General features: G+C 35.3%; 1 protein-coding gene across 1 annotated transcript in view; it reads left to right on the forward strand.

Annotated features, from left to right (window-relative positions):
* LOC115446356 (fatty acyl-CoA reductase wat) overlaps window positions 1-26,790 on the forward strand; it is a 37,185-nt gene that overhangs the window by 700 nt on the left and 9,695 nt on the right. The window contains exons 2-4 of the mRNA XM_030172978.2: window positions 19,639-19,833; window positions 23,507-23,637; window positions 24,590-24,712. Coding sequence (XP_030028838.1) covers window positions 19,659-19,833; window positions 23,507-23,637; window positions 24,590-24,712 — 429 coding nt within the window. The 5' untranslated portion in view covers window positions 19,639-19,658. The remainder of the gene's footprint in view (window positions 1-19,638; window positions 19,834-23,506; window positions 23,638-24,589; window positions 24,713-26,790) is intronic.

Raw genomic sequence — 26,790 nt, forward strand, 5'->3', positions numbered from 1 at the left:
ATTATTGATATGGAAGATTAAGTAACAATAATTAATTCATAATGCATTTTAAAATACGGATATTCGTATTTAAATACATATTATTTAAACAGATTCTATTATTACCAAAATCTATACTGATTTGCCTATCCTTACTTTTTTTAGGCTCTGTAACATAAAAAAAACATCGCGAACAGACAAACATACCTAAGGGTCTAATACAGAACTTCCTTATTTTGCAAATCGATAAAAATTACAAAAATGCTAACAACCCTCGCTTAGCGAAGTCCGCACATTTCCTATGTAGAACTGAACACCCATAATTAGTTCCTGTTTAGGTGATCATGATCTGAACACTTTAATAGCACCCCCTTATAAGTTCATTTGTTTTAAAAAATATAAACGGTGCCAGATAGCGATTATTTAATGTATTTTATTTTTAGTATAGTATACGAATTACCTGTGACTTAAGACGTTCGAATTTATCATAGCTCATGGTTATTTATGACAAATATACTAAAATAATATAAAATACAATATCAATATTAAGCAGTAAAGCTCTAGGAGATTCTAATATCAATTAAAGGGAAACTGGGCCACCCCTTCGCTGAGGTCCTCAGGGCGGGCGCTCTGTATACCGAGCTTAGCTTGAGTAGAGGAAAACCTCAAACATACTGTTCCTACAAGAATCCTGTAAAATAAGTGAGAATTAATGGTGGACTTGCAGCGAATCACAGCGCAATAATCTATCAGCTAGACTAGGCAGACGCCGCTGCAACACTTGAGGCGAGATCGATGGCACACATTTTGGCACGAGCAGTGACGCTCGGCCACTCTAGGAATACTAAGTTTTGATATATCTACAAATTAATCAAATAGAAAGAATTCCTTTTCATAGCAAATTTAAACATGAAGATTTATCACATAATAATAATGAAATTGTACAGTACTTTGATGATTATATACATTCAACAAAAATATAAGACTTGTGCCTTCAGTATTTTGTTATCAAATAAAATTTTGTTCATCAAAATATTCGTTTCGGTATTAAAATAAAATTCACGTTCCGTTTCACAGACTTCTCATTGCCTGATACATACCATTGGAATAAATAAATAGATAATAATTCCTAAAATTTGTTTTAAAGAAACAAAAAAGGAAAAAGTAGTCTCGCTTCTTGCTACAAAAGCAAGTTTACCATCGATAAAAGACTCTTAATCCCTCTCTAGGAGCGTCTAAACTGGGACAAGTTTGTAAATCTAGGACGGCTGGCAAGCACGGTTCGCTCGAGAATAATATCTGCATGCATCGGAAACTGTGAGAAATTAATACGTAAACTTAACATTATTTTGTTCACATTTTTAGATTGCAAATATTACCTTTACTTATCTATCTTTCTATTTGGAAATCAATTTAAGATCTAAATAGATGACATCTGATTTTGTGTTAGAATAGAATATATCGCCTGTGTATATCCGATTCCAACAGACCGGCATAATTCCCTCGATCTCTCTCGACGATCTCGATCAACGTTCTATTGGCCTCCAGGTCAGGTGCAGTAGGATAATTTTGCCGGGTCCGTCTTAAAAATATAAAATCGCCGCAGTAATGGTGAAGCTGTATAGTGATAATTAATTTTCTCTGGGTTTAGTCTGTAAAGTAGCTTGGCATGATTGTAATTGCGACACTTTTGTGATGCTCCAGGGTCCAAAGCTCCTCTACCGCAGGGTCTCACTGCGGCATTCTGTTCGGTATCACTCGTTTCGTGCTGCGGCCTCTAAGATAGCAAAACTATGCCTAAAACGCCGAATAACGACTGTACCAGATTAATAGGCATAAGCTAGGGACTCAACCCAGCGTTTGTTACAATGCTTTAAATTTCTCGAACAGTTTAATTGTATTATTATTGTATTCAAGTTTCCCCGGTGTTACTTCTTTTTCCCTCTAAAACAAAAAGGGTCATAAAATTCTCTTACAAATGCCGGATATCTAGGCCCTAGTCATTTAAATAGACCTCTGTGTGCAAGTATTTTGTAATAAAACCGTTGAGCATACTAAGTGTGTTCGCTAGGGCTGGCGACGTATGCGGCGCAATCTGAGGTCCTCTTTGTATTTAATTTGTAGAATCGCCGCTTTTTATCTATATCTATATATGAGTATATGTAAAAAGAAGGTTCTTATGAAAGGAAAAATCAAGGGAGTTGAGCGAAACATAAAAAACTTAATGACAATATTAATTTTACATAACTGTTGGTTGTTTGAAATAACTGTCAGCGATTGACAGAATGCGTGTCTCATAGAGCATTACAATAATAAACATTATGTTTTGAATAATATTTACTTTTATTAATAACTAGTTGACCCGGCGAACATCGTACCGCCTAACAGTCGATTCTAATTTTTTATTATTTTTTAATACTTATTCTGCTATTCGTGACACCGGGGCAGCTAGTAAGATAAAAAAAGAAAAAAAGAAAGTTGATAAGTCAACAATTAGTACGTTATGTCGAAAAATAAAAATTATAAAACACTTAAAATGATTTCCATCGTATAAATATTGACATTAATATGTATACGATACCAACGTCACTAATTGTTTTGCCTTCCCGGAACCCCTCCACTAACACTTAAACTTTATGGTATGGTATTGAAGTTCAAATTAACTTTAAAGTATTATTACGAATCTTTTGTATGGGAATATAGAAAAGTAATATTTTTAGACGTTTCAGGTAATTTTTTTAAAAAAATTCTCCATAAGAACCATCGTACTTCAAGGAATATTATAAAAAAAGAATTAACGAAGTCAGTTCCGCTGCTCTCGAGATTTGAGCTTAGCAAGACATTTTTATATTATTGATTATTCTTGTTATAGCTTGCCGTTGGCCTGATGGTAAGCAAAACGACTGCCTGTAAACAATAGAAACACCATCCAACACCTTGAATTACAAAGTATTGTTTGGTATTCCACTGCACTCGTCTTCCTGAGACATGAGATGTTAAGTCTTATAATGTCCAGTTGTTACACTGACTACAATGTTCTTTGAACTGAAATACAACAGTGCCTACACACTGCTGCTTGGCGGCAGAAACAGTATAATTTAATGTAATATAGTACCTACAAGCAGCTCAGAATAGTACTGAATTTTTATATCCTAAGTATTTGAAATTAAACTAATTTGTGATAAGAAATCATTATCCTAAGTATTTTTTTCGTATTAATACATTTTTATTAGGTACTACTGTCTTTTTCTGCGGCTAATAATTATTTATGTTGCTGTTACAATACCATAATATTTTTTATCTAATTGTTAAAGTATTGGTCAGATGTTTGTGCTGTTGGGAGTTGAACCTGCGGACATTCGTCTCGGCAGTTATGTGTGTATTTTTTGTGAATTATTCCGTACTTTAACGGTGAAAGAAAACATTGTCAGAAAACCTTTATATCTGGGCAGTTCTCTATAGGAATTATGAAGGTGTGAAATCTTCCAATCCGCAATAGGCCAGCGTGTTGGACTGAGGCCTAATCCCTCTCAGTAATATATGAGGCCCATGCTCAGCAGTGGGTATATAATACAGGGCTGACATTACATTATTTACATTGTAAAAGTATAAACTGTTAACATAACATAAAGTTGTAGAAAGATACAACGCACTACACCTGACTCTTAACCTGCCGCGTCACCGTGAACAAGCCCTAAGGTTTCGATTCCTTCCATTGTTTGATAAAGCTGCGCAAGAGTCGATGTATTCCACTTGACCAACCCGACAAAGTTGGTATTGCCTAAAGCAATACATAAGAAAAGTCGTGTCTCTAATGTTAATTAATGCTAATATTCGCATTAAAACCGTACAAATCATAATATAGAAAAAATTAAGTGTTCTACATTGGTGTTTGCTATTTTACGGTAGATCGAGTAATCATCATATAAGCGCAAAATTTTTGTATGAAAATCTTCCCAATGTCCGCTCTATATAATCTCAGAACTCTTTGACTATAGGTAAAAATATCTGTGACAGTTGCGCCATATTTCGTAAATATCTTTGTAATTGTAATCGTTAGATTGATTGGTAGAGAATGCCTATACCCTTAAATCTGTCTATACACCATGTATAAAATAAATTTTATATAAATAAATACATAATTGCGATAGATATTTATGCATATTTCTGGAATAAGCCTCAAGAGCCAAAAATATTCCGTACTAATAAAATATTTATATAAACAGTTACCCTTGTCCACATTTGTTATAACTCCGCGTCACGAGATGAATAGTGACATAATTTTTAAATCACTACAACGTAACCACATTCCTGCAAATAGTATTAATATGAGGTAACAGCGTTACTCACTTTATTTCGATATACACCTACCTACTTTTCTACTTATGTATAGCCTGATCAAGAAATTCAAAATCCTCACTATATGATGGTAAAATACGAAACTTATTAATTGTACTGACGAAGTTAACTTTAAAACGTAAAGTATAAGTGGTAAAGAGACTCCAAAAAGTATTTTTTAAATTTCTGGTTCGGTTTTACTTCATTTCGAACCCTTATCACAAAGATTTTACCAGATTACCAAGCGACCACAAATCTACTCTTTGATAAGTTATACAGAATATTTTTATTTCAAAACAAAATATACATTATAGTGATTTTACAATCTGGATAATAAACTTAGATCCTCATAATTCGCACAATTGTGTGCTAACGGAAAGTGATGAAAGTAAACTCCTACAAACAGAGGGGCAAAGCGTTCGGTTTTGCCTTTGAGTGTCCTGACTCACTGACCATAAGCGCAACAAATAGTTTGTTCGTACTAACCATGGTTCGCGGATCTGTCTGCGCAAACAATCATCTTTGCATAAAAAACGCTGAAACTTTCAAATCAGAATACATCATCTACTCACGCCACTACACTATCGGGGGGAGCTACTCGACCCCGCCTTCCCTCGAAACAGCCTATCAGCAAAAGCACAATCTCGAAATTTTGTGATAAAAACATTCAAGAAATACGGTCCTTTTAATTACTTGAAAAACACTTTAATAACTAAGAACTAAAAAGTTATGTATTATACAGCCTAAATGCGTACAAATCTCGAGTCTAATGCCGGCTCTTGTTGACGTTACGTGTCATTTGTCATTTTTCGACATTCTGGGTCAGTGGGTTGGTGACAAAAAGTGTTGTCTACAGTCAAGTGCGCTCGCTCGTCCCATTTCACTCACCTTGTACGGTGCGCACGCGACCCGCATTTTGACATGCCAGCAATATGATCGATTTTGAAATGTTTAATTTTTGTCGCACATCATAAACTTAATATCAATAAATGAGATAAAGGAAAAATATTTAAATATAAATGTTTATATTAAGCAATTTAACTATAAACGATTCCTTTATCGAAATAATTCCTACACTAATCAATTTAACTCTAAAATATACCTTAATTTTCCTTACGAATTGGTAATAAAACTTCATTTTTGTTTCTTTCAACTAGATAAAATTTTAAATTACCGCCATTTTCAATAAACCAGCCCAATCGATTTTTACGATCTATCTCAAAAATTGACAAATCAGAACATAATTTTTGACACGTTCACAAATGACTTATTTTCATTGGTTCATTCTAGAAACCAGATTGAAAATTGAGATCGTATCGTTTATTCAAAACGGCTGTTAGTTGTATTTATTATCGTTAGTACTGTTGTAATTTACGTAAATATTTTTAATATAAAATAAATGCCTGCTTTATAAATAAACGTGTGAGCTCTTCAATATAACGCAAAATATTATATAACAGATTGGAGATGACAATAAGTGACATCTAACTGTTAAATATAAATGTGTAAATTATTTATTATAAGAACGTGTATATTTAGAAGCGCATTCACACTGTTGTATTAATTATTATAAAATAATAATACATCAGCCCTGTATTATATATATACTGTCCCACTGCAAGGCACGGGTCTCCTTTACTACTGAGAGTGATTAGGCCTTAGTCCACCACGCTGGCCTAGTACGGATTGGCAGAATTCACAGACGCTCAAAATTCCTATAGAGAACTTCTTAGTTATACAGGTTTCCTCACGATGTTTTCCTTCTTCATTAAAACAAGCGATAATTCACAAAGAATACTTATACACATAATTTTAGAAGTCAGTCGTTGGGATTCGAACTTGCGGAAATTCGTCTCGGTAGTTCGGGGCCACACTCAATTAGACTATCGCCGCATGTAATTAACTATGCTGTAAATAGTAGCTAATAATGACATAAAATAAAAATTGGACTCTTTCTTTAACTAAATGGAAATATCGCTTGGCTGATAAGGCACTGCGCAGACGGTAAATTTGTCGTTGTCTGTTCCCGTGATGAATTAGTTTCGGCGATCCAAACGTCAAATTGTTAACAACTTCCTACTTATTTGGTTGTTGTTAACAACTTCCTACTTGTCTTAGTCGGTTGATTTTAAACAACTGGATTTATTTATTTAACGTTATCATTATTACCGACATCAACGGGTCCAATATTTTAAATCACATTAGAGATTATTTTACTTAAAATCAAAATTTAATCAACTTGCCATCATTCAAAACCAAGATTTTTCTTCATGACAAGCGTAAAATAAGATTTTGGTAATCCAACAAGTACCAGTGAAACAATTGTTATTTTGTTTATTTTGCTAATAAATATTGATTGATTGTGCGGTCAGATTGCTTTGGCTTAGGGCTGCCGTCCGTCCGGAATACCCCGGATTTTCCTTTCCTTTAGTTTGAAGAGCGTCCGGGGGCCGTCGGCAGATGTGATTAAAAAGTGTGGTGTAAGCCGGACAATTTTTGTTGTCAGGGCAAATCCATTTCATATATAGATAAGCGACAAATTGAAATAAATCTTAGTTAAAAATTCATTAATATCAACCCGCATTCAAGAAGGCACAACAAAATAGTCGAAGATCGAACAGCCCCCTGTACCCCCGCGTGTTGCAAAAAATATTTTTTCAGAGGTGTCCGGAAAAACCCATATTTCGCCCCAAAGTCCGGGAATTTACCGTGTTTATCCGCCGTCGGCAATTTAGGTAGCGAGGCAGCCCTACTTTGACTAAAAAAGAATGGACCGTCTCAACCAGGATGTAATAATATTTAATAATAGATAAGGTTAATAATAGTATATGATTAACCTTTAAGTGTGGACGTCATTTTTTCTTAACACTACTGTGCACGTGTACTCTCACATGCTCCTATATGCACGTTGCACACATATTTTTTTTTGGGGAATTTGCTATAAAATCGCTTTAAAACAGTTTGAAAATAAAAGTTATAGGATTTAGCTATAAAATAACGTGCTTATATAATGAACGTTTACTACACAAATTATAGAAATTTTAAGTAAAAAAATTATTGCACTTTTCATTCTAAATCTACTTAGGTTACATTTTTAGGTATTACAAAGAGATAAACTTATTCCTATTACAAAATGAGTCTTCTTTTTACAAAATATAATATATAAGACACCAAAAACACAAAACACCTACTTCAGGTAACTAATATAAAAAAAAGACAACAGTCTGATAACGTAAATTTATTGGCAGTCAGTGCACAAAGGCCTAGTACCTACATTGAAGACACATAGGTTTGTTGCATCCAACACAAACATGGGTAGTTCTCCTATGTATATTGTACTATACTATTATATTACCTGTTAATTATATATTGTACTATACTATTGTATTGGGTATTACCTGTAAAATAGTTGTATGTGGAAATAAATAAGTAAATAAAATAAAAAAAAATCGCGGATTAGATTCTACATGCTCCTTTGGTTCCTTGACTGGTTTCTTGAACCAGGACATCTTCTGTAAACATATTTTTACCTAAAACTCGAGTCATGGTCAGCCTCAACTCTCTTGGCAATCGTGTAGGTATTTAAGTACAACACGTCTTTGCACAAGAGGCACCATAAGCAAACATGCTAATTTTTTTAGGAAATCTCTCTCCGCATCTTTTGATTGGTGTTATATGTTCTGGTCCTGATTTTGGTCCTGATCTTTATCATTGTCGCTGTCATGAATTTGTATAAGATCGGACTACAATTTAAAAAAAATATCAATATACTCCTTATTGTTACACTGATCCGAAGCTAACAACTCCCTCACTTCTTGTTCGAAAAAAGCATCTCCTGCACAAAAAGTTTTTTTCGCAGGGCCTGGAACAGAACTCTTAGATGGTTGTTTTAACTTAGAACTACCGGCTTTATAATTTCTTGACATTTTGTAGTACAATTTCTAAAATAAACATCATCGCTCTTATAAAATACATCATAGGGCAAAAATGGATGTGTAGTCTGACAGGCTCCGGTCAATATTTGGATGGCCATTACCTACTTACGTGACATTCATCGGAAGTCGCAACCGCCTCCCTCGTTAGTAGTTTTACAACTAAAACAAAAGCTACTGGGACGCTCAATCGCGGGGAGTAGGGGGAATTAGGTGAAACTAAGAAAACAAAAATATCGAGTAACCTGTGAGACCAGATCCACGTCAATACTTAAAAGTTAATTGGCAAAAGAAATAAAATAATGACTTTTATTTCTATATTTGTTAGCATAATATATTCCAATCGTACCTAATGTCTTTTTTCAATCGAAACTGGAATAACTACCTACTTAATATCCGTGATATTGCTGAACCTAATTCCACTCCAAAAGTTGGCACTGCATTAACAATTCGTTTGAAATATTGACGCATTATGCGTGTCATGAGGTACAAAACGCCATCACTTCCCGTCAGGTGATTTGATATATGTATTTATAAATATACATTCACATCATATACTCCTAGGGGTATAGACAGAGATGTAACTAGAGCTCACAGTTAAGAAAATAACAAAAATGCAAACTTATTAACGTTCTGTGGGATTAACGCTTTAAAGTGCAAGGTATTGCAAAAAGTAATAATGGTGTATTTTCGCCACCTTTCTTTCGTATGTAATGCACCGAACTGTTAGTATGTAAGCGGCGGGTGATTGCGTTGTGTGCAGATATTTATCTGTTCCTCTTTAAATTCTTCTCTAGGCCTGCCGACTGTTTCAAACGACATGCCCGTCACAGTGGCTCGTTCGCAAGTTAATTATTAAATGTATGGTTGACTTTTATGGTCATTTTTTTGTGCGTTGTAATCTGTGGCGTAGCCTAGGGCTCAGGTGTAAAATAGGTCCCAGATTTTAACTTTTTAGTAGGTAATGCTTGGTTAATTTTTACAGAGCGGTGACCTAAAAATGGTCCTAGTTGAGCTTGTTAATTTATCTTTTATTTGAAAGAAAATATTTGACTCCTAGCGATACTCTAACGAATTTTGAAAAAAAAATATTATAATTACTTCCTAACCGAATTTCGGCCAGGGCGGCCAATTTCAACGGAGATCAGCCAAGTATTTACGCAGGAGAGTGCATAAGTGTGTGCGCAGTACATAGATGCATTCTCTGTTCCTTCACTCTTAAACTTCGGTGAGACAGCAAACAGACATGACCGGAGAGTGATTAAGCGCAGGACCTACAGCTTAACGTGCTTTCCGAGACACAGGCGTATCACACCGCAAACTTCCTGACTCCAAGCTGCAACTGAGTAATTATTTTAAAGATGTAAAAATGCAGTGACTATTTTTCTTTCGGGAATCGATCCCAGGACCTCAGCGCGGTTATCTTACTCGTATCGTGTATAATTACATCTACGCCACCAAGACAATAGAAATCCATAAAGTTATAAAAAAAAATAGTGTTATACATACTCTAAAATTTCCATTATATAAATTAATTCGTATTTACATACAAAAATAATTACTAAAATATAATATTGTCTTGTGAATTATAATTATAACAATCATTAACGTCCGCAGATATTTAAATGTATAATTTAATTAATTTGCAAAATTTTACACTTGAGGGTTTTTTTTAGACCTATATACATATTACGCAAATAATAGGTAAGCGAACATAATAAAATAACATATTGTCTTCAACAAGAGGCACATTTTCGGGGGCAGCCGATGTAAATGTGTATGTAATGTATATGATGGTTCTGGTTAGGTCTATCATATGTGAGAGTCCGCCTGGGTAGGTACCGCAGTGTATATTTCTGCTACCAAGCAGCAGTGTTGTGTTCCGGTTTGAAGAACATTGTAGCCAGTGGACATGATACGACATTTCATGTCTTAGGATGGCGAGTGAAGTAAAATGACAAACAATACTTTGTAATTCAAGGTGTTCGATGGTGTTTTTACTGTTTATAGGCGGTCGTATCCATTCGGCTTACCATCAGGCGAACGGCAAGCTCGCATCATCATACAAAACAATAACATAATCCATATAACCAGCTCCTGACCAGAGACTATGACTAATAATAAAATTCCGATTACAGCAATCAATCACTCCTTATTTCGTTGTATAAGAGGAGTTAAAATTAATTTTGTATCACTAACTCGGTGGCGGTACGACACTGGTTTGGTCTCGGGTTTGAATCCCGGGTCGAACAAAGTTATGAGACTTCATGAGACTTTCCCACCCTCACACCCACCACTACAACTCCTGTAAGCCAGGATCAGCAGTGGCATGCATTTTATGACACCGAGCAGTGAAGCTCGCCGAGTCTCAGGGAAAACTAATATGTCATTATAAACAAAGTTATATTGGGCTTTTTGCTCAGTATCAGAATTGTCCCTAATATGACCATAGGCTCGCCCACATCACATCATGGGACGGAACACACTTTGCGAAAAGTGTTTGCACTTCTGCGTATCCACTAGCCACGAAAGCGACGGACGTACCTGCACAATAATTGTGCTGTTTGAAATAGAAAAATAACGAGCAACAAAGTTACTCGTTAATTATAAATGTAACCAGAAATAAATTAAACAATAATTTAAAAATATAAAAAGATTACTATCCGTTACGCCTAAACAATAAAAATGTTATAAGTGCGTAGGAAAATGTATAATTAAACATGATGGTCCTTTTCAAGCATTTTATCTCATTTAATAGCACCACGAGCCTCATCAAGTCAAACACGTGATACTAAAAGACCCATTAAATATCTCTCAATGCTCTTTAAACTGAGTATTTTTTAAATTAAATTTTATTTGATTACTATTACCCATAATTCATCATGGATTAAATGGCCTTTGTTTACAATTTACTCAAAGTTCGTTGCCCTGTCGCATAAGTAGTGCAAATTCATGCAATCTTCGCTGAACGTAGACGACCGTAATAAATCGGTACGACAAATCTGCTGAAATTGCAAGATAGTTTCTCATAAATACTGCAAAAATCGAGTGTTGTGAATAAATACTGTCATAATATATAACATAATAGTATTTAGAGACTACAACATGACCCACATTTTATGTCTTGACTGTTGTAAATTTGTCAGTTTTTTTTATACGTGCGTAAGTGGAGTGGGTTCCAACAGAATGTCGACTGGCGAGACATGATTATCCCTCGGCAGTCGACACAATTATGTCGGCCTGTTGAAACCGGATAACCAGATTGATGTTATTTTGACATAATTTATTTTTCATATTTTTTTCTTGTACATATCAAATAATATACGAAATCAAACATAGGAAACTATAGGAAACAAAATTATACTGGCACTACATCAAGGGATGATTACCAAGTCACTCAGTAAATGCAGTCTGCGACAAGCGAAGGTATAATGGAATGAATGAATGGCACAAATGTGATTGTTATGTAGGCATTGCTATTGTTACATGATACATCCCCAACAAATATGGTTTGCTGGCATTTAGATGTTTGGATGATTAAGAGAAATCGGCATTGGGCTTGTAGCGTACTTGGGTTATGTATCCTGGAGTCCTTAATTAGTCAATTATTTATTACTAGTTGACCCGACAGACGATGTCCTGTCAACTATGAATTTGCAGCGCGCATTCTGTCAATCGCTGAAATTAACTTTTCTTAAATTTTCTAACGTTCCGCTCAACTTTCTTAATTTTTACTTTCATAAGATCCTTCTCCTGACAATAACAAACACAACAACAAAAAATTTGTGGAATCGATCCAGCCGTTCCCGTGTGATGGCGTGACCAAGGGAAATAGGGATTCATTTTTATATATATAGATGTCAATTAATTACATATTAGAAAGCATGATAGATTTCCCAATTAGTATTCCGCCTATTTCACAGTCTAAAGATAACACGTTCCTCGATACATTTAAAGTTTTACAAAAATACTTAATTTGCTATGGATTTGTGCTCGAACGGAGCCTGACAGTGTGCATTTTCCAAGTCAATAAAATTAAAGTTTTTCGAATAAAAAACATGCCGATCCGTGCAGAATTTGTTAGAAGAAAGACCGAAGTAGTATGAGTAGTATACTAGTTGATTGAGTAGTTGTTTTTAAAGTTAAAGAAATCGAAATATTTAAACGATACAGTACTATGTGACTGATGTGTTTGAATAATTGAATAACACCCAAAAGTTACATAATATCCTGGCCTTCTTTTATGTATGGTAGAGCAACGCAAGCCAATATGATCTACAGCCTTAATAAGCCTGTTCGATAGAAATGGTACCTCTATCATGCGGAAAACCGGCGTGAAGCAGCGGATTAGCTGTTGTGTTTTGCATGGTTCATATCGTGAGCATCGTCAGAAGTAAATAAGTCGTCCATAATAGTGTTTGTCGCGAAGATAGCCTAGTTGGTTGTGGAGCGAACTGCCGAGACGAATGTCCGCAGGTTAAAAACCTAAGGCCACTCACCTCTGACTTTTCTAAATTATGTGTGTATTCTTCGTGAATTATCGATTGCTTTAACGGTGAAGGAAAACATCGTGAGGAAACCTTCTTGAGAAGTTCTCTATAGGAATTTTGAAGGTGTGTGAAGTCTATCAATCCGCATTAGGCCAGCGTGGTGGACTAAGGCCTAATCCCTCTTAGTATTAGAAGAGGCCCGTGCCCAGCAGTGGAACATTAAATAAAGCCTTCACAATATCACTTTAAATTATAATTAAAATTAACAATTTTAATGTTACCAACACAAAAAACATACTGCTTGGTAAATAAGTCCATTACAAAAAACCTTGAAAAAACATTTATGCGTATTAAAAAGAAGACCGTCGCTGGTATAAGTATATTAAATATAAGCTAGAAATGGGGAACTATGCAAGTTGCCAAAATATGAGTCGATAAAAAAGAATGTTTGTAGTTCAATGTCAGTTATGTAACAGATTTCACCATGTCGCAAGCGCACACGCAACGAGATCCGACGGATCGCTTCGAGTTAGTGTTAGTATAATTTCCTCATAAACATTATTAATAGGAACAGCTGTTGTGAATTTTGATGGTTTTACGAAACAAAAGACCATAGGAACTTTTCCGTGTTATGGCGCGATGTCGCCTCCTTGGTATATTTCTGTTTAAGTCTTAGGTTCAAATCCCACCTCGGCCGACATTTTGTATGGGTTATCTAACATGTTTACCTCCAACTGAAGTTTGACGTCAGAAAGGTGGTTTTTTGTTGCCAAAACGTTTCAGCAACACACATGATGCTCACCAAACATTGCTTTTGATATATGGCAAGCGGAACAGAAAGAAATAGCTACAACGATCTGTAAATATCATCTTACTGGTGGTAGGTCTCTAATATGTGAAATTCCGCCTGGGTAGGTACCACTACAATGTCTAATTCTGCTGCCAAGGAGCAGTGTGTCGTCACTGCTGTGTTCCGGTTTGAAGCCATTGTAACTACTGAACATAAGACTTAACATCACATGTCTCAGGATGGTGAGCGCAGTGGAATGCCAAACAATACTTGGTAATTCAAGGTGTTAGATCGTGTTTCTACTGTTTATGGGCGGTCGTTTTGTCTGCCATCAGCCATCAAGTAATCGACAAGCTCGTCTCATCAATCTTCAGTTTATATGATCATCCAACGCTATGTAGGCCTTTTGCATCCCCCGCCATGTTATTATGTCTAAGGCAGTCCTCCTCCACCCCCTTCCTGCTACGTGAAGCAAGTCGTAGGTCCACGTCTTCAAAGCCAATTTCTATAACCAATTAATATCATAAAATGATTACATTTATAATCGCACAACTTTTTTGATGAACTAGTCAAGAGTTTAATTTAAATGTTAATAAGTTCAAAACCATAGCGTCTAGTGACACGCCAAAATAATTGTAGGAACGTGATTTGTGTTTTTCATTAACACGTTTGGAGATCTATCATCATAATAGTCAATAAATCCCACATATATGCAAATATTATTAGCACATATCGAATTTAACTAGGCGGTAATAAGTACTGTCATCGCAAATACGGTTAGGCAAATACTCCATGCCAAACTAGGCCGTTTCATTGAATTTGCGGAGGTTAAATATTAGTAGAGATTAGGTTATATTTGAGAATTTCTGTTCAGTATCAGCCCGGAGTCTGTAATTATGTCCAATATGGCGATAGGCTTGCTACCATATCATGGGATGGTTGCAGTTGTCGAAAATTAGATGCCCTGGTTATATCTCTGCCTACCCGGTGCGGTGCGGTGCCCAGTTTATAATCCCTGCCTACCCCTTCGGTGAAAAAACGTGATGTGTGTTTGGGTGTAGGATGTAGAGAGTAAGCGATGTCGCTTGCAAAATAACACACTGAAGTGGAAGTGGGCTGGTCATGTCTGCAAACGGAGCAGACAGGAGCTGGAGTAGAGACCGCGTTAAGGTAGTTGTAGTGTAGAACGCCCAGCTGCATGATAGACCATCGACTTGAAAAAGGTGGCAGGTAGCGGATGGATGCGGGCAGCTCAACACCAGGATATTGCCGTTAATTTAGGGAATCCTAAATACAACAGTAGACGGTGAGAGGATGGTTGATTTTATACGTAACAGTAGAGTTATTGTATCATATTTCCAATAGGTTATATTGTATAAGTTCTTATGCGTGACTGTTCGCGTTTGTTTGCTACAAGGATAGAAAATAGCCTATAGCTCAACGGTAATGTAGCTCCCTTTTTTCGTTTAATTTTACTCATCGTAATTCCTTCACAGATTAGCGCATTTAAACAAAACAAAATCAGTCTTGTGTAAAAAATATTACTTAGTAATTCTTGGCAAAAATATATTTAGAGGCGAGAATACATAAGTATTACCAAAAACAAAGTCTTTTATTTCTTGCAATGTTATTTTTTACGTACGTTTCAAGTTATGAATCATAGATAAATATATTGTGTATGGCCATATAAAATTTTAAATTGTTTAAATCATTAAATAAAATTTTGAATTATTTCTATGCGGTTCAAATGTGCTGGCTTGACCGTTCCAGTATCATAGTTCCACAAAAAGCAACGATAATTTACCGTTTGTCGCGTTTCGTATTAAAGAGAGTAAGATTTCTGAGATCTCCGAAATATCGATGAAGATGGCTCCTCTCTTATGCCACTCCATCATACTCATACCTTTAAGAGATGACATAAAATCTCTGCCATAATTACTTTTTCGCTATAAAAAATACAAATATACTTAAATCCTCTCAGCACGGTGCTCAACAAAGGGCTGGTACGCATGTGTGAATTAGTAAAACTTATTGCATAGTAACTTCACACAGATTAGCGGCAGAACTAGACAGTCCCGAGAGACCTACACAGATATTATGGCCGTGTATCATCAAGAACCGTTATAAACTTGAACATGCCATTACGTAAACGTTACGTCATATTTCTTATGGGAAGTTGTACGGAAACGCTGTGACGCGCCACTATCGGTCTAGCAGCGCGCATTAAAAGACATAATAGCTATATAGTAAATAATAATATATAAATATTTCTCAATATAACTAATTTCTGCCAGTTTGGGTCTTAATAGGTAAAAAATTAGGTACTCGGAAAATAAGTAGTTATTGCTACGAATAACATGTTCAGCCACGTTCAGAACATTGAATATTTGGCGGGCTTTTTGGCCGAATAGTCTAATATTTGGACAAAGTTTGCATAACTTATATCGATGTGTTTTTTTCTCGTTGGTTTGATGAAATTAATGACCTATTTAGTTAACTCCTTCCCTAAAACTATACAAGAATGTGTCTTTCTGTATTATAATTTTCATTCCCCAAATTTGATTCTTAATAGTTACAATAAATGTAATGCAAAGTTCACATAGATATATTTTAAATTTATAAAATACGAAATACTTACTTTAACTCAAAAATAAAACAAAACGGATAGGTACCTAACAATAATAATTATATAATAGAATACAGTAATATTATTTAAATAGATATGTATGTGTTTTTTAACTTAAAAATAAAACAAAACAGATACGTACCTAATTATGTTATTATTAACATTGAATTAGTTGGAATTGGTTTCGGTCTGTTGCTCGGTAATATTCCACAACAAAGAACTTTTAAATACACCTTTATAAATACACCATAATATAAATTGGATAATTATTCAATTTATATTCTGACTGCCTCGGTGGCGTAGTTGTATTGCACGTCCGGTACAATAGCGCTCTGAGGTCCTGGGTTCGAATCCCGGGTCGGGCAAAGTGATATTTGGGTTTTTCTGCTCAGTATCAGCCCGGAGTCTGGAATTTGTACCCGATATGGCGATAGGCTCGCCCCCTATCACATCATGGGACGGAACATACTTGGCGAAAAGTGGGTGCCCTAGTTGCGCCTCTGCATACCCCTTCGGGGATAAATGCGTGATGTTATGCATGTATGTATATTCTAAACAATAATGAATTAATTTAACACTGTTAAAATAACTTTTACGGTATCGTAGTGTCTGATATTTAATAACAAGTAACAATTAATATGTATCTCGTCTTCTAAGTACTAAAGAGAATATTTATTAATTTTCATTCTACATCGAAATCGTTTGCAATACCTACGCCTAATAAAGTAACTTTTTTCTTTTAATATATTTCATTTCTATCTCGAAAAATATTTTTTTCTGCTATAAATATAGTGTAGCAGTTAAAATAAGCGTTGAAACGGCAGTGAATACCTACTGCCTACCAATTAAAGGATATGGGACAGTTATGTAAACCCACTTAGAATTCATAATCGAGAGGTCACTAATCGCCTCGGTAACAGAGCCACTTTCAAGAGGATTCAATCTCGAAAACTATCTCGATCCAAAAATGTTATCTCATTATTGGAATTTTCGAGATCGAAAAATTAAAATAGTAGGGAACCATATGCTATGAAACAAAAACAATTGCTGACGGTTAAGTTAACTCTTAATTATCTCTAACTAACCGTTTGTCTGTTTTCTCTATCGTGTGCCATTCGAGTTGGCAAACATCAAAAAAGCTACATAATATAATAATAGTCTTAGCCCTACTATCCATTGCTACTGGCCTCCTCTACTACTGAGAGGGATTAGGCCTTAGTCCACCACGCTGGCCTAGTGCGATTTGATAGACTTCACACACCTTCAAAATTCCTATAGATAGCTTATCAGGTATGCAGGTTTCCTCACGATGTTCTCCTTCACCGTTAAAGCAAGCGATAATTCACAAAGAATACGCACATAACTTTAGAAAAGAGGTGTGTGCTCTTGGAATTGAACCTACGGACATTCATCTCGGCAGTCCGTTTCACTCCCAACTAGACTATTGCAGTTTTATAAAGGAAATATATTATTATGTAAATTACCTACGTAGAATTTAACGATTTAGACACTAAAGCTTATAGCTTAAGACTTCTATATATTTCTTTAGTTAATAATAAGTAGGTATGTTTTATTTTCAGACAACAATAGAATATGAAATTTAAAAAAAACTATAAACTCAATTTAAATGTTAAAATTGGAGTGAAACCATCAAGATATTTTATTTAGCCTTCTTAATATCGGAATATCAATTTTATAATGTGATATTTGGCAATACTATCTTACAGCACTTGTAAAGTAAAAATCTAAAAACGATAAATATATTCTTATATAAATACCGAAAAAAACAATTTACTATTAAAATTATTTTTTGCGGTTGGTGCAATATTGGTATTTAGGTATCGAACGGTAAAGTTCAGTTTTCAAGTTTGAATACTTAGATATCTTACCTACAAGTTTGTACAGAATCCTCGGTGCACTAGTCCAATTCATGCTTTCGTTTTTTTTTCTGTGAAACATTGGGTACTTACTGCCCAGGTTGAACTGTAAATAGATAGCTACAGCAACCCTTTACCACTTTTCAACCCTAAATATAGTATGACCAGAAAAATAAAGAACCTCGGCATATGGTATAATATGGACTAATTCCTTGTATTTACAACGTTAACTTTCATGCCTCATTTAGACTATTGCCAAATGTTCGCCGAATTACTTGGTGAATAATTCGTCTACGAAAATGACTTAAATGATTAACGAACACATCCGAATAAGTTAAACTCGTGTTCGTGACTGTTCGTCTGCACTAAAAAAAAAACAAAGATGGCGCCCATTTTCCAGTTTAACGTGTTGCAAATATCTTATAACAGTAAACTACTTTGTTTTATATAACGCAAATAATATTGAAATGTTATAATTAACCAACTTTGTAGATGTTTGCAAACATTTAGGCAATATGTGGGAGAAGGCATGTCCTCCTAATTTACGAAAGATGTAGAGACTTGGTTTTGCAACGTGAGCTCATAGCGGTAGTATCAATGTAAATGTAATATGACAAGACGAGCAAATCGGTCAGCTGACGAAGAGTAGGTACGTCTGAGCATTAATGCGATGCCGCCAGCAAGCGGTACGCTAGCTGTATTTTTAGAAGCTTTATTCGAAATTATAATAATCATGGGAAAAAAGAAAACATATTTCTTCCCTAATTGTCGATGTCTCTTCCTCCCAGTGACCGTCCAGAGTCACAACAGAATAAGAACAGAGTTAGTGGATTGACCTCAGCCTGGTCGCTTAATTTCCAAGGGTTGCGATCGCCTAAAGCGCTCACCCAGGAGCCCGATGTATAAGCCGACTCTTGTTAAGCTTACAAACGTATGTCATCTCTAAAAAAAATATTTCTACAATATGTGCTTTAAGTTAGTTCTGTAAATTTTTTATAATGTGGATATTGTATTTTTTGTTTCCGTGCATCTCCCGAAGTACACATCCTATTAATTTGCGACCAAAACTATTAGTTAGACAATAAGGAACATTTTGGCTGTTTAACATTATCAAAAACACAATAAAATTACAAATAATTATAAGGAAATCTTTGCATATTCCCGCTCGTAACATACGCTATAGGTAAATATATGGAACGTATGCTCAAAGCTGATGATTGCACGATTATAAATTTGTATAAATACGCACTTGATACTTTTGTTTCTTGTATAAAAGAATTAATTACAGTCGTTATCTATTACACGTTTTGAACCTTATAAATTAGTAGAACATTTGTCCGAATTAAGTTCATCGGACAATTATATTTATCAGACGGAAATCTAATCTTTAATTTAACATCTAATATTTTACGAACAATATTATTTTTAGGTACCTCTTTGATTTATTAATAAGGTAAGCGAAGAATGATAGGAAAGTATTATATGAGTCTCCTGCATTTCCTCACCGACTGTCCATATAAAAATATATACTAAAAATAAACAAAAAAAATACCACAGTCAATACTTCATTTATTTGTTTATAATAAAATAACTATTTTGTCCACAGAAAAAAATGAAAATTAGAAAATGAGAGCAGAAAATGATAATAGCTCCGATTATACAAATATATCAAAAATGTCCAAAATGGAAACGCAAGCGAAACACACCTACAATGTTGACGAAAATATGAACAAAACCGAGACACTTACGGAAATACAACGGTTTTACCATGGCAAGAATGTGCTCATCACCGGCGCTACGGGTAAGCCCTTTTTATTGCTTTGAATGACGAGATGAACTTGCCGTTCGCATGATGGTAAGCGATACGATAGCCCGATAAGCAGTAGAAATACCTTCCAACATCTTGAATCACAAAGTATTGTTTGGTATTCCACTGCGCTCGCCATCATGAGACATGAGGTGTTAAATCTTATTATGTCCAGGGCGCTTATTTCCTATGACAGTGTAAACTCGTAACGCGGTCGTGTTACGTTATCTTCATGAAATTAGCGTGAAATGATATTCTATATTATGTCAATTTCTATTGTCTTAAACGCGACACGTTGCTTTAAGAGCCAGTTAGAGGCTATCATATCAAGGAGCTAAGGATTTCAACTAGGCTTTTGACCATCTGCCTGAAACGAGTCCTTGAGTATTTCGGCCATATTTCCCGGAAGAATGGTGACAATCTTGAAAAGATCGTTATTACCGGCAAAGTCCAAGGTAAAAGATCTCGAGGGCGAAATCCGATGCGCTGGTCGGACCAAATCCGCTCCGCTCTTGACAGCAACATGTACGAAGCAATCCGCGTTGCAGAAGACCGGCACCATTGGCGCAGTATAGTCCGGAATAAAATGATCCGTGTAGGGGGTCACGACCCTCAGCATTGAGGACATCGAAGCAAGAAGAAAAAGAAGAGGCTATCATAATAACGTGTCGCGTAGGGAATAAGGCCCCAATAGTAACACTTGCTACAATGTCCTTCAAACTGGAACACAACAGTGTACTGTGGTACCCACCCAGGCGGACTTTCGCACATGAAAGACCTACTACCAGTAAAATACAAATGAAATAAAATTTTTTGGTCTTTCGCGATTTTTATATATGTTTTTCTCCCGACGTTTCGAAGATTTTTCAGCCTTACGGGCGCGCCCCGTGAGTTTTAATTTTGGTGTTACAATCGCTTTGCTGGTAGCAGTATGTATGTGTTTGTAATCGTTCAGGGGCCTTATTCTCTATCCCGCACGATATTGTAACCGTGCGTAACAAGCACGTAACACAACGCATCATGTTTAGGACTATAGAAATTTGGCTTACAGAATACCATTCCACGCACATTTCTCGAAGATAACATGACACGGCCGCGTTACGCGTTTACACTATCATACAGAATAAGTGCCCAGGTAGCAACCATTGTACCTCCGATGAAGTTAATGATCAATTTCCCACAAAACGCCTGGGCATTGAACTTCCCACTCATCATTTTTTGCGAAACGTATAAAATATAAACTAGCTCGCGCACGCGACTCTACCCGCATAAATATTTTTATGTAACATAAGTTGGGCCTTTTGCCAAAAACAAAGGTATGCCTCTTATGGGATCCTAATTACCCGGAAAGTATAGAAATCCAAACTTACATCCATCTGCAGGATCATTTTGACATTGTGTTACTAAATGAAATATACTCGTATTTACCTCAGTTAACATTGTGCCAAAAATTATTCATGAATAACAAATGTTTCTACCAAAAATACACACGTGTAGCTCTTCTTGTTATGCACACTCATATACCTATAGCTATAAATAAAATTTTAAAGCACACCATAATGTTTTAAACGAGCGACAAAGTAATTCAAAGGCAACTAAAACGCGCAATAAATGTGACATTACAAACTGTGTAGGCAAATATCTACCTACAAATTTGTACGCTGAAAACATATAGAGCACGTGTATCAAAAATGCCCATTGTTAGCGCACAGAAAATACGCCGTCTAAATATGCCTTAAGGCAATGGTCCTAAGCTTTTTAATATTGTTACCCCTTGTGATCTATGTGAAAAACTAATTTTATCCCGCCTTCAAAATGTTATCAAAATAAACAATACAAGCAATTAAAAACTGCTCACTTACTGCTGTGCCATTTATGGTTAATAAATATCTTTATTGACCATAAATTACACAACAGCCTTACAATTTTAACGTCAACTCTGTTACTTTTTTTATTTTACGTTCCCTAAATTAGGTTCTTTGTTACTCCCGTGAAATATCTGAACTACCCCCGCGGGGGTATGTATACCCAGGCCTTAAGGTATATTGAATTTTAAAAAGGTATGACAAACAAACACATTCCCAATAATGTTAGTATTTAAAGATAAACTGGTCTCCCTTGACCGGACGTAGACGGTAGTATCGGAAGAGAAAAAGGAGGCGTTTACAAAATATGCTCCCCCAAGGTGACAGTAATAACTACGGATTTTGACCCATGTTGACCTTACGGCCTGCCGTGCGGAAGACCTTCCCGTTTTTTTAACAATAAGTCGCCCTGACTGTTCGTTATCCTACTATATAAAAGATTGTAAAGATGATTGACTAATTGTATTTTTAATGCATGATTTCGAAAAGAGCGTCATTAGGGTTTCTTTCCCGTAATTCTCTGGTGGGGACTTTCCGAACTATTGGTAGAGTTAACAGTAACGGAATCCAATTAATGTATAACATTTTACAGGTGCAAATAAATTATTTATTTTAACAATTTGCATAAACTGCTGAAGAGATTTGGATGAATTTATATGATGAGACTTCCAAAGCCCAAACACACCTCTCTAAAAATTCATTTCCTTACTGCAAACGCTGAATTTTGGTAGTGTTTATGAGCGGGTGATATATAACTTGATTGATTTGTTATGTTTTAAAAACCAATTGCACAACGCTTGGTAGAATTAGACAACACCGTGGCGATACTGGCGCACAAAGAGCTACCCAGGTGTTGCGTGATTATTGACGTAAGGTCAGCAGTAAATATCATAGTAAGTGGTTAAGCACACAATGTATCAGATGGCCTAGCTCATAAAAGGCCTTGGCCAGAGGTCGCGGGTTCAAAGCTCTCTTAATACTTACTTGTTAATGTTTTTTCAGTAATTGCATTTCGCAATGTTTAATTTATAAACTGGAATTTGTTTTTAAATTATTTTATATATTGCGGCTAGCATTGTCTCTCATTGCATTACCAATAGAAACCACAACTGCTGGTAATAAACAATAATAACGTAATAAAACCTCCATAATATCATGAGTAATAAATAAACAATGAACTATAACCGAATAATGGTATCCTATGCAACTAATAACATCCTTAAGTAATAAAAAATGATATATCTAGAATGGATCGGACTGCCGGGACGATGTCATCTCTAAACACTACATTACTAATAATTACTAAGCTATTTCAGCTTTTTGTCTGTTTTGTAATACCCCCAATCTGAGTTGAGAAACCCAAAGAACAATAGAGAACAAAAAAACTAATACTTATTTCCGCGATATTTTCCTTCCCAAAACCCCCAATTTTATCCCCGCAAATTCCCCCAAATTTAACGAATGCCTCCAATATTTGACAAATTTAAGCTTGTTCTATTTGTCCTTACCCAACTTCTATCTGGGGTCAGCGCAGCACACTTTTTAGAACAGGTCGCAAAAAAGGTTCCCTTAGTTTCTGCGTCCAGCATGCCTACCAACCACTTCTGGAAAATTCAGTCCTGGAAAAATCGTATGGAAAACCAAAACAATATTATGTCCGAGATTTGGGATTTAAACCCAATATTTTCCGGTTCGCAATCCATATACCTTCGCTGCGTATATTTATTCATATCTACGACGACATTAGACTGGACAGCGACATTACTGACCAACTTTACATAAATATCAATTTTATTCTCCAGGCTTCCTCGGCAAGATCCTGGTGGAGAAGCTTCTGAGATGCTGTCCTGGAGTGGAGAACTTGTATCTTCTAATACGACAAAAAAAGGGGAAGGACATTTATACGAGAATGGAGGAAATTTTTGATGATCCGGTAAGTTATTTGATACACTCACTTGAGGAAACGGTTTTTTTTTCCCACACGGGAAAGTGACCTCACTGCACCTGATGGTAAGTGGAGAGGGGTCCAATAGACAACTGACGAGAGATGATTACCGGCAGTCGACACAATTATGCCGGCCTGTTGGAACCGGATATACACAGGCTGACCCCGGAACGCAACTCACGTGGCCACTATGGCAGATTTTAACACCTTGTGTACGGAGGTTATTCGGGCGGATTCGCCAGATTGAAAGGTATGCTTTCTGGCCCAAGTCACGTTGTGGGAATACAAACTTAAGATAAATAATACAAACAGAGCATAACGCCTTGAGAATAAACGAAAAGTATCTTTAAGAATTAAATATTGACAAATCTGTATTTCAGATCCTTGGCACACATGTGCACTTATTTGTTCGTACAAAATAAACACCATTCTTTGTGTTCGCGTGCAATAAATAATTATGTATACTTAATTTGTGGTAAAATCTAAGGTCGATTTCGTCAAATAGTTATTTCGTTGTTTTTGTCTGCGGACTTGAAGATTGACTTTCGAAAAGTGCGTCAAGCAGTCAGTTCCCCTGCATTATGTACATAACATGGGCTTTATAATAAATGGTTGTTGGTTAATAGTTATCTTAAAACAAGGTTTAGATTAGCAAGATTACTTGTAGAAGTCAACTACTGCATTCGATTTTCGTGTAACAATCACAAGCTGAATTCTGCAAATTTGGAAGTTTGGATTTAGAGCGAGTCGTATCACTTAGAATAATTGAAGTATTGCCACTAGTTTTAATGCATTTGGGAGTTCTTGCACAACACTTTAAGCACTTACTTAATGTTTTGTCTGTTGTTTTTAATTATTATTTTTTTTACTCTGATAAGCGAGACCTGCATACCGTTTGCCAGCAAACTGCAAATTACGATCATTAATATTCTTTCTTCAGATCTTCGGGCAGCTCAAGAAAGAAGTGCCGAAGTTCAGGCACAAGATCGTGGTGGTGCCGGCGGACTGCGAGTCGGCAGGATTGGGGCTCACGCTCTCCGACACGCAGATGTTGACCGAAAAGGTAACTAATAATTTAAAAGATTTTTTTTACGGTACGCAGTAGCTTGGTTGTGAACCTGAGGGTCTCCTTCGAAAAACGAACGTCGAAACGTCGGTTTGAAACGAACTTCTATCGGATTTAACTTTACTACTAAATTACTTTGGATCTGTCACCGTTCTGTAGTTTACTTTAGTGGTAGGATCAATTTCCAGTGTTTTTTTTTTTTTTGGAGAAAGAAGTGGAACTTTGTCCTCGCAAATGGTTTTAAAAAGGGATGGCGAAACCCTATAAATTCTTACAAATTCCATGTCTAAAATATTGCAATGAACGGATCGAATCCGAAACACTTCACGGTAACAAAACGTGCGATCTATCATCCGAAACTACGGATTTCGTTTTTCGAAGTAGACCCTCAGGCATTGTTGAAGTTCATGAACGACAATGACTATTCACCATCAGAGGTGAGTTCGACTACTTTTGAAGGCAATAATAAGACTCGGACACGGATTTTATGGGAAAATTTAATAAATTATCCTAAGTCGCTTCTAATATTGTGTTTCTTCTTTAAGTTGGCATTTAAATAATTACTACAGCATATTATAGTGCCTTGTTACTTAATTTGTTGGTTAAAAACCACAACTAATTTTTAATTTTTTGTTACTGTTTTAGTTCTAAACTATTATGATAAAAGAGAAAAAATGTGTTTATTTGTGCTTAGTTTACTCTTGAATTTGTAATATTTTATGTGAAAGTTGTGAGAATACTGATTTAACTTTTATGCTTATTATTAAGTTTAAGTAGAAGTTGTAAGTTTTATTTTGTTAAGAATGCTAATTCTAATATGCTACTGAAGTATTAGTATGATATGGATCTCAATTGCTATTATTAAACTTATAAGAAAAGGGAAGAAAGCAGAAATAAAAAAAAAAAAATAAATAAAAAATACTTAATACAATTACATACATATATATTCAATATGTGTATATATATTAGAATGAAAGCCTAATAAGGTAACATTATTTTCAAACTTTAATGTACTTATGTATATCTGACTTAACTTTACTGCCATTTAACCTTTATTGTTTTTTAAATTTACTGCCTTAGAAAAAACTATGTAAATGGCTTATTGTTCTTATATGACCCAGATAATTTCAGGTCACACATATATGTAGTAGATGCCCTGTTACACTTAATGAAAAACAATTATATTCTTTCATGTTACTATCAAAATGTTAGAGGTTTAAGACTGAGTACTACGGAGGTTCAACAACAAATATTGCAATATAAATATGATATCATAATCTTAACTGAAACTTGGCTAAATAATACTATCTATGACTCTGAATTATTTGAAAATAACTATGAAGTGTACAGGCGGGATAGGGAGGATTCTATATTTCATCACAGAGAAAGGGGAGGAGGGGTTCTTATTGCAGTAAAAAGAAATATATATCTAAACGTATCAGTGAGTGGGAGAGTGACTGTGAAGATGTCTGGGTAAAAATTTATTGTAACAGAAATGGTAAATCGCTTAATTTATGTGCTGTATATTTGCCCCCTCCTGTCACTTTAGCAGTGCTTGATAACTACGTAAACAAAGGTAGTAATGCTTGTCTTGACAATGATAATATTATGATAGTGGGTGATTTTAATCTGAGTGGAATTGACTGGTTGCAAAGTAGTAGTGATTGCTATATGGTACCTAATAATTATAATAATTGTATTATTAAAAGTAGTTTGGTTGACTTTATGTCCTTAAGTAATTTAGTTCAGTTTAATCACATTAGAAATAACAAGAATAAAATACTTGATCTTGTATTGGGCAATAAGTTTATGAAGACTGATGTTACTGAATGTCTATACCCCATTAAAGTTATTGACAAATTACATCCTGCTCTCGAAATAACTCTTGAATTAAATCTTGATGATAAAGTAAATAACAATATATCTAAACAAGTGCCTAATTTCAGGAAAGCCGATTATGAGCTGATTAGAAATACTCTAGATGTAATTGATTGGAATTTTGAGCTAGGAAATTGCCTTGATGTGAATGAACAAGTAGATATATTTTATAAAACTATTAGAAGAGTTATAACATC

Source organism: Manduca sexta, chromosome 28, assembly GCF_014839805.1.
Source record: "Manduca sexta isolate Smith_Timp_Sample1 chromosome 28, JHU_Msex_v1.0, whole genome shotgun sequence".
NCBI classification, from domain to species: Eukaryota; Metazoa; Arthropoda; class Insecta; order Lepidoptera; family Sphingidae; genus Manduca; species Manduca sexta.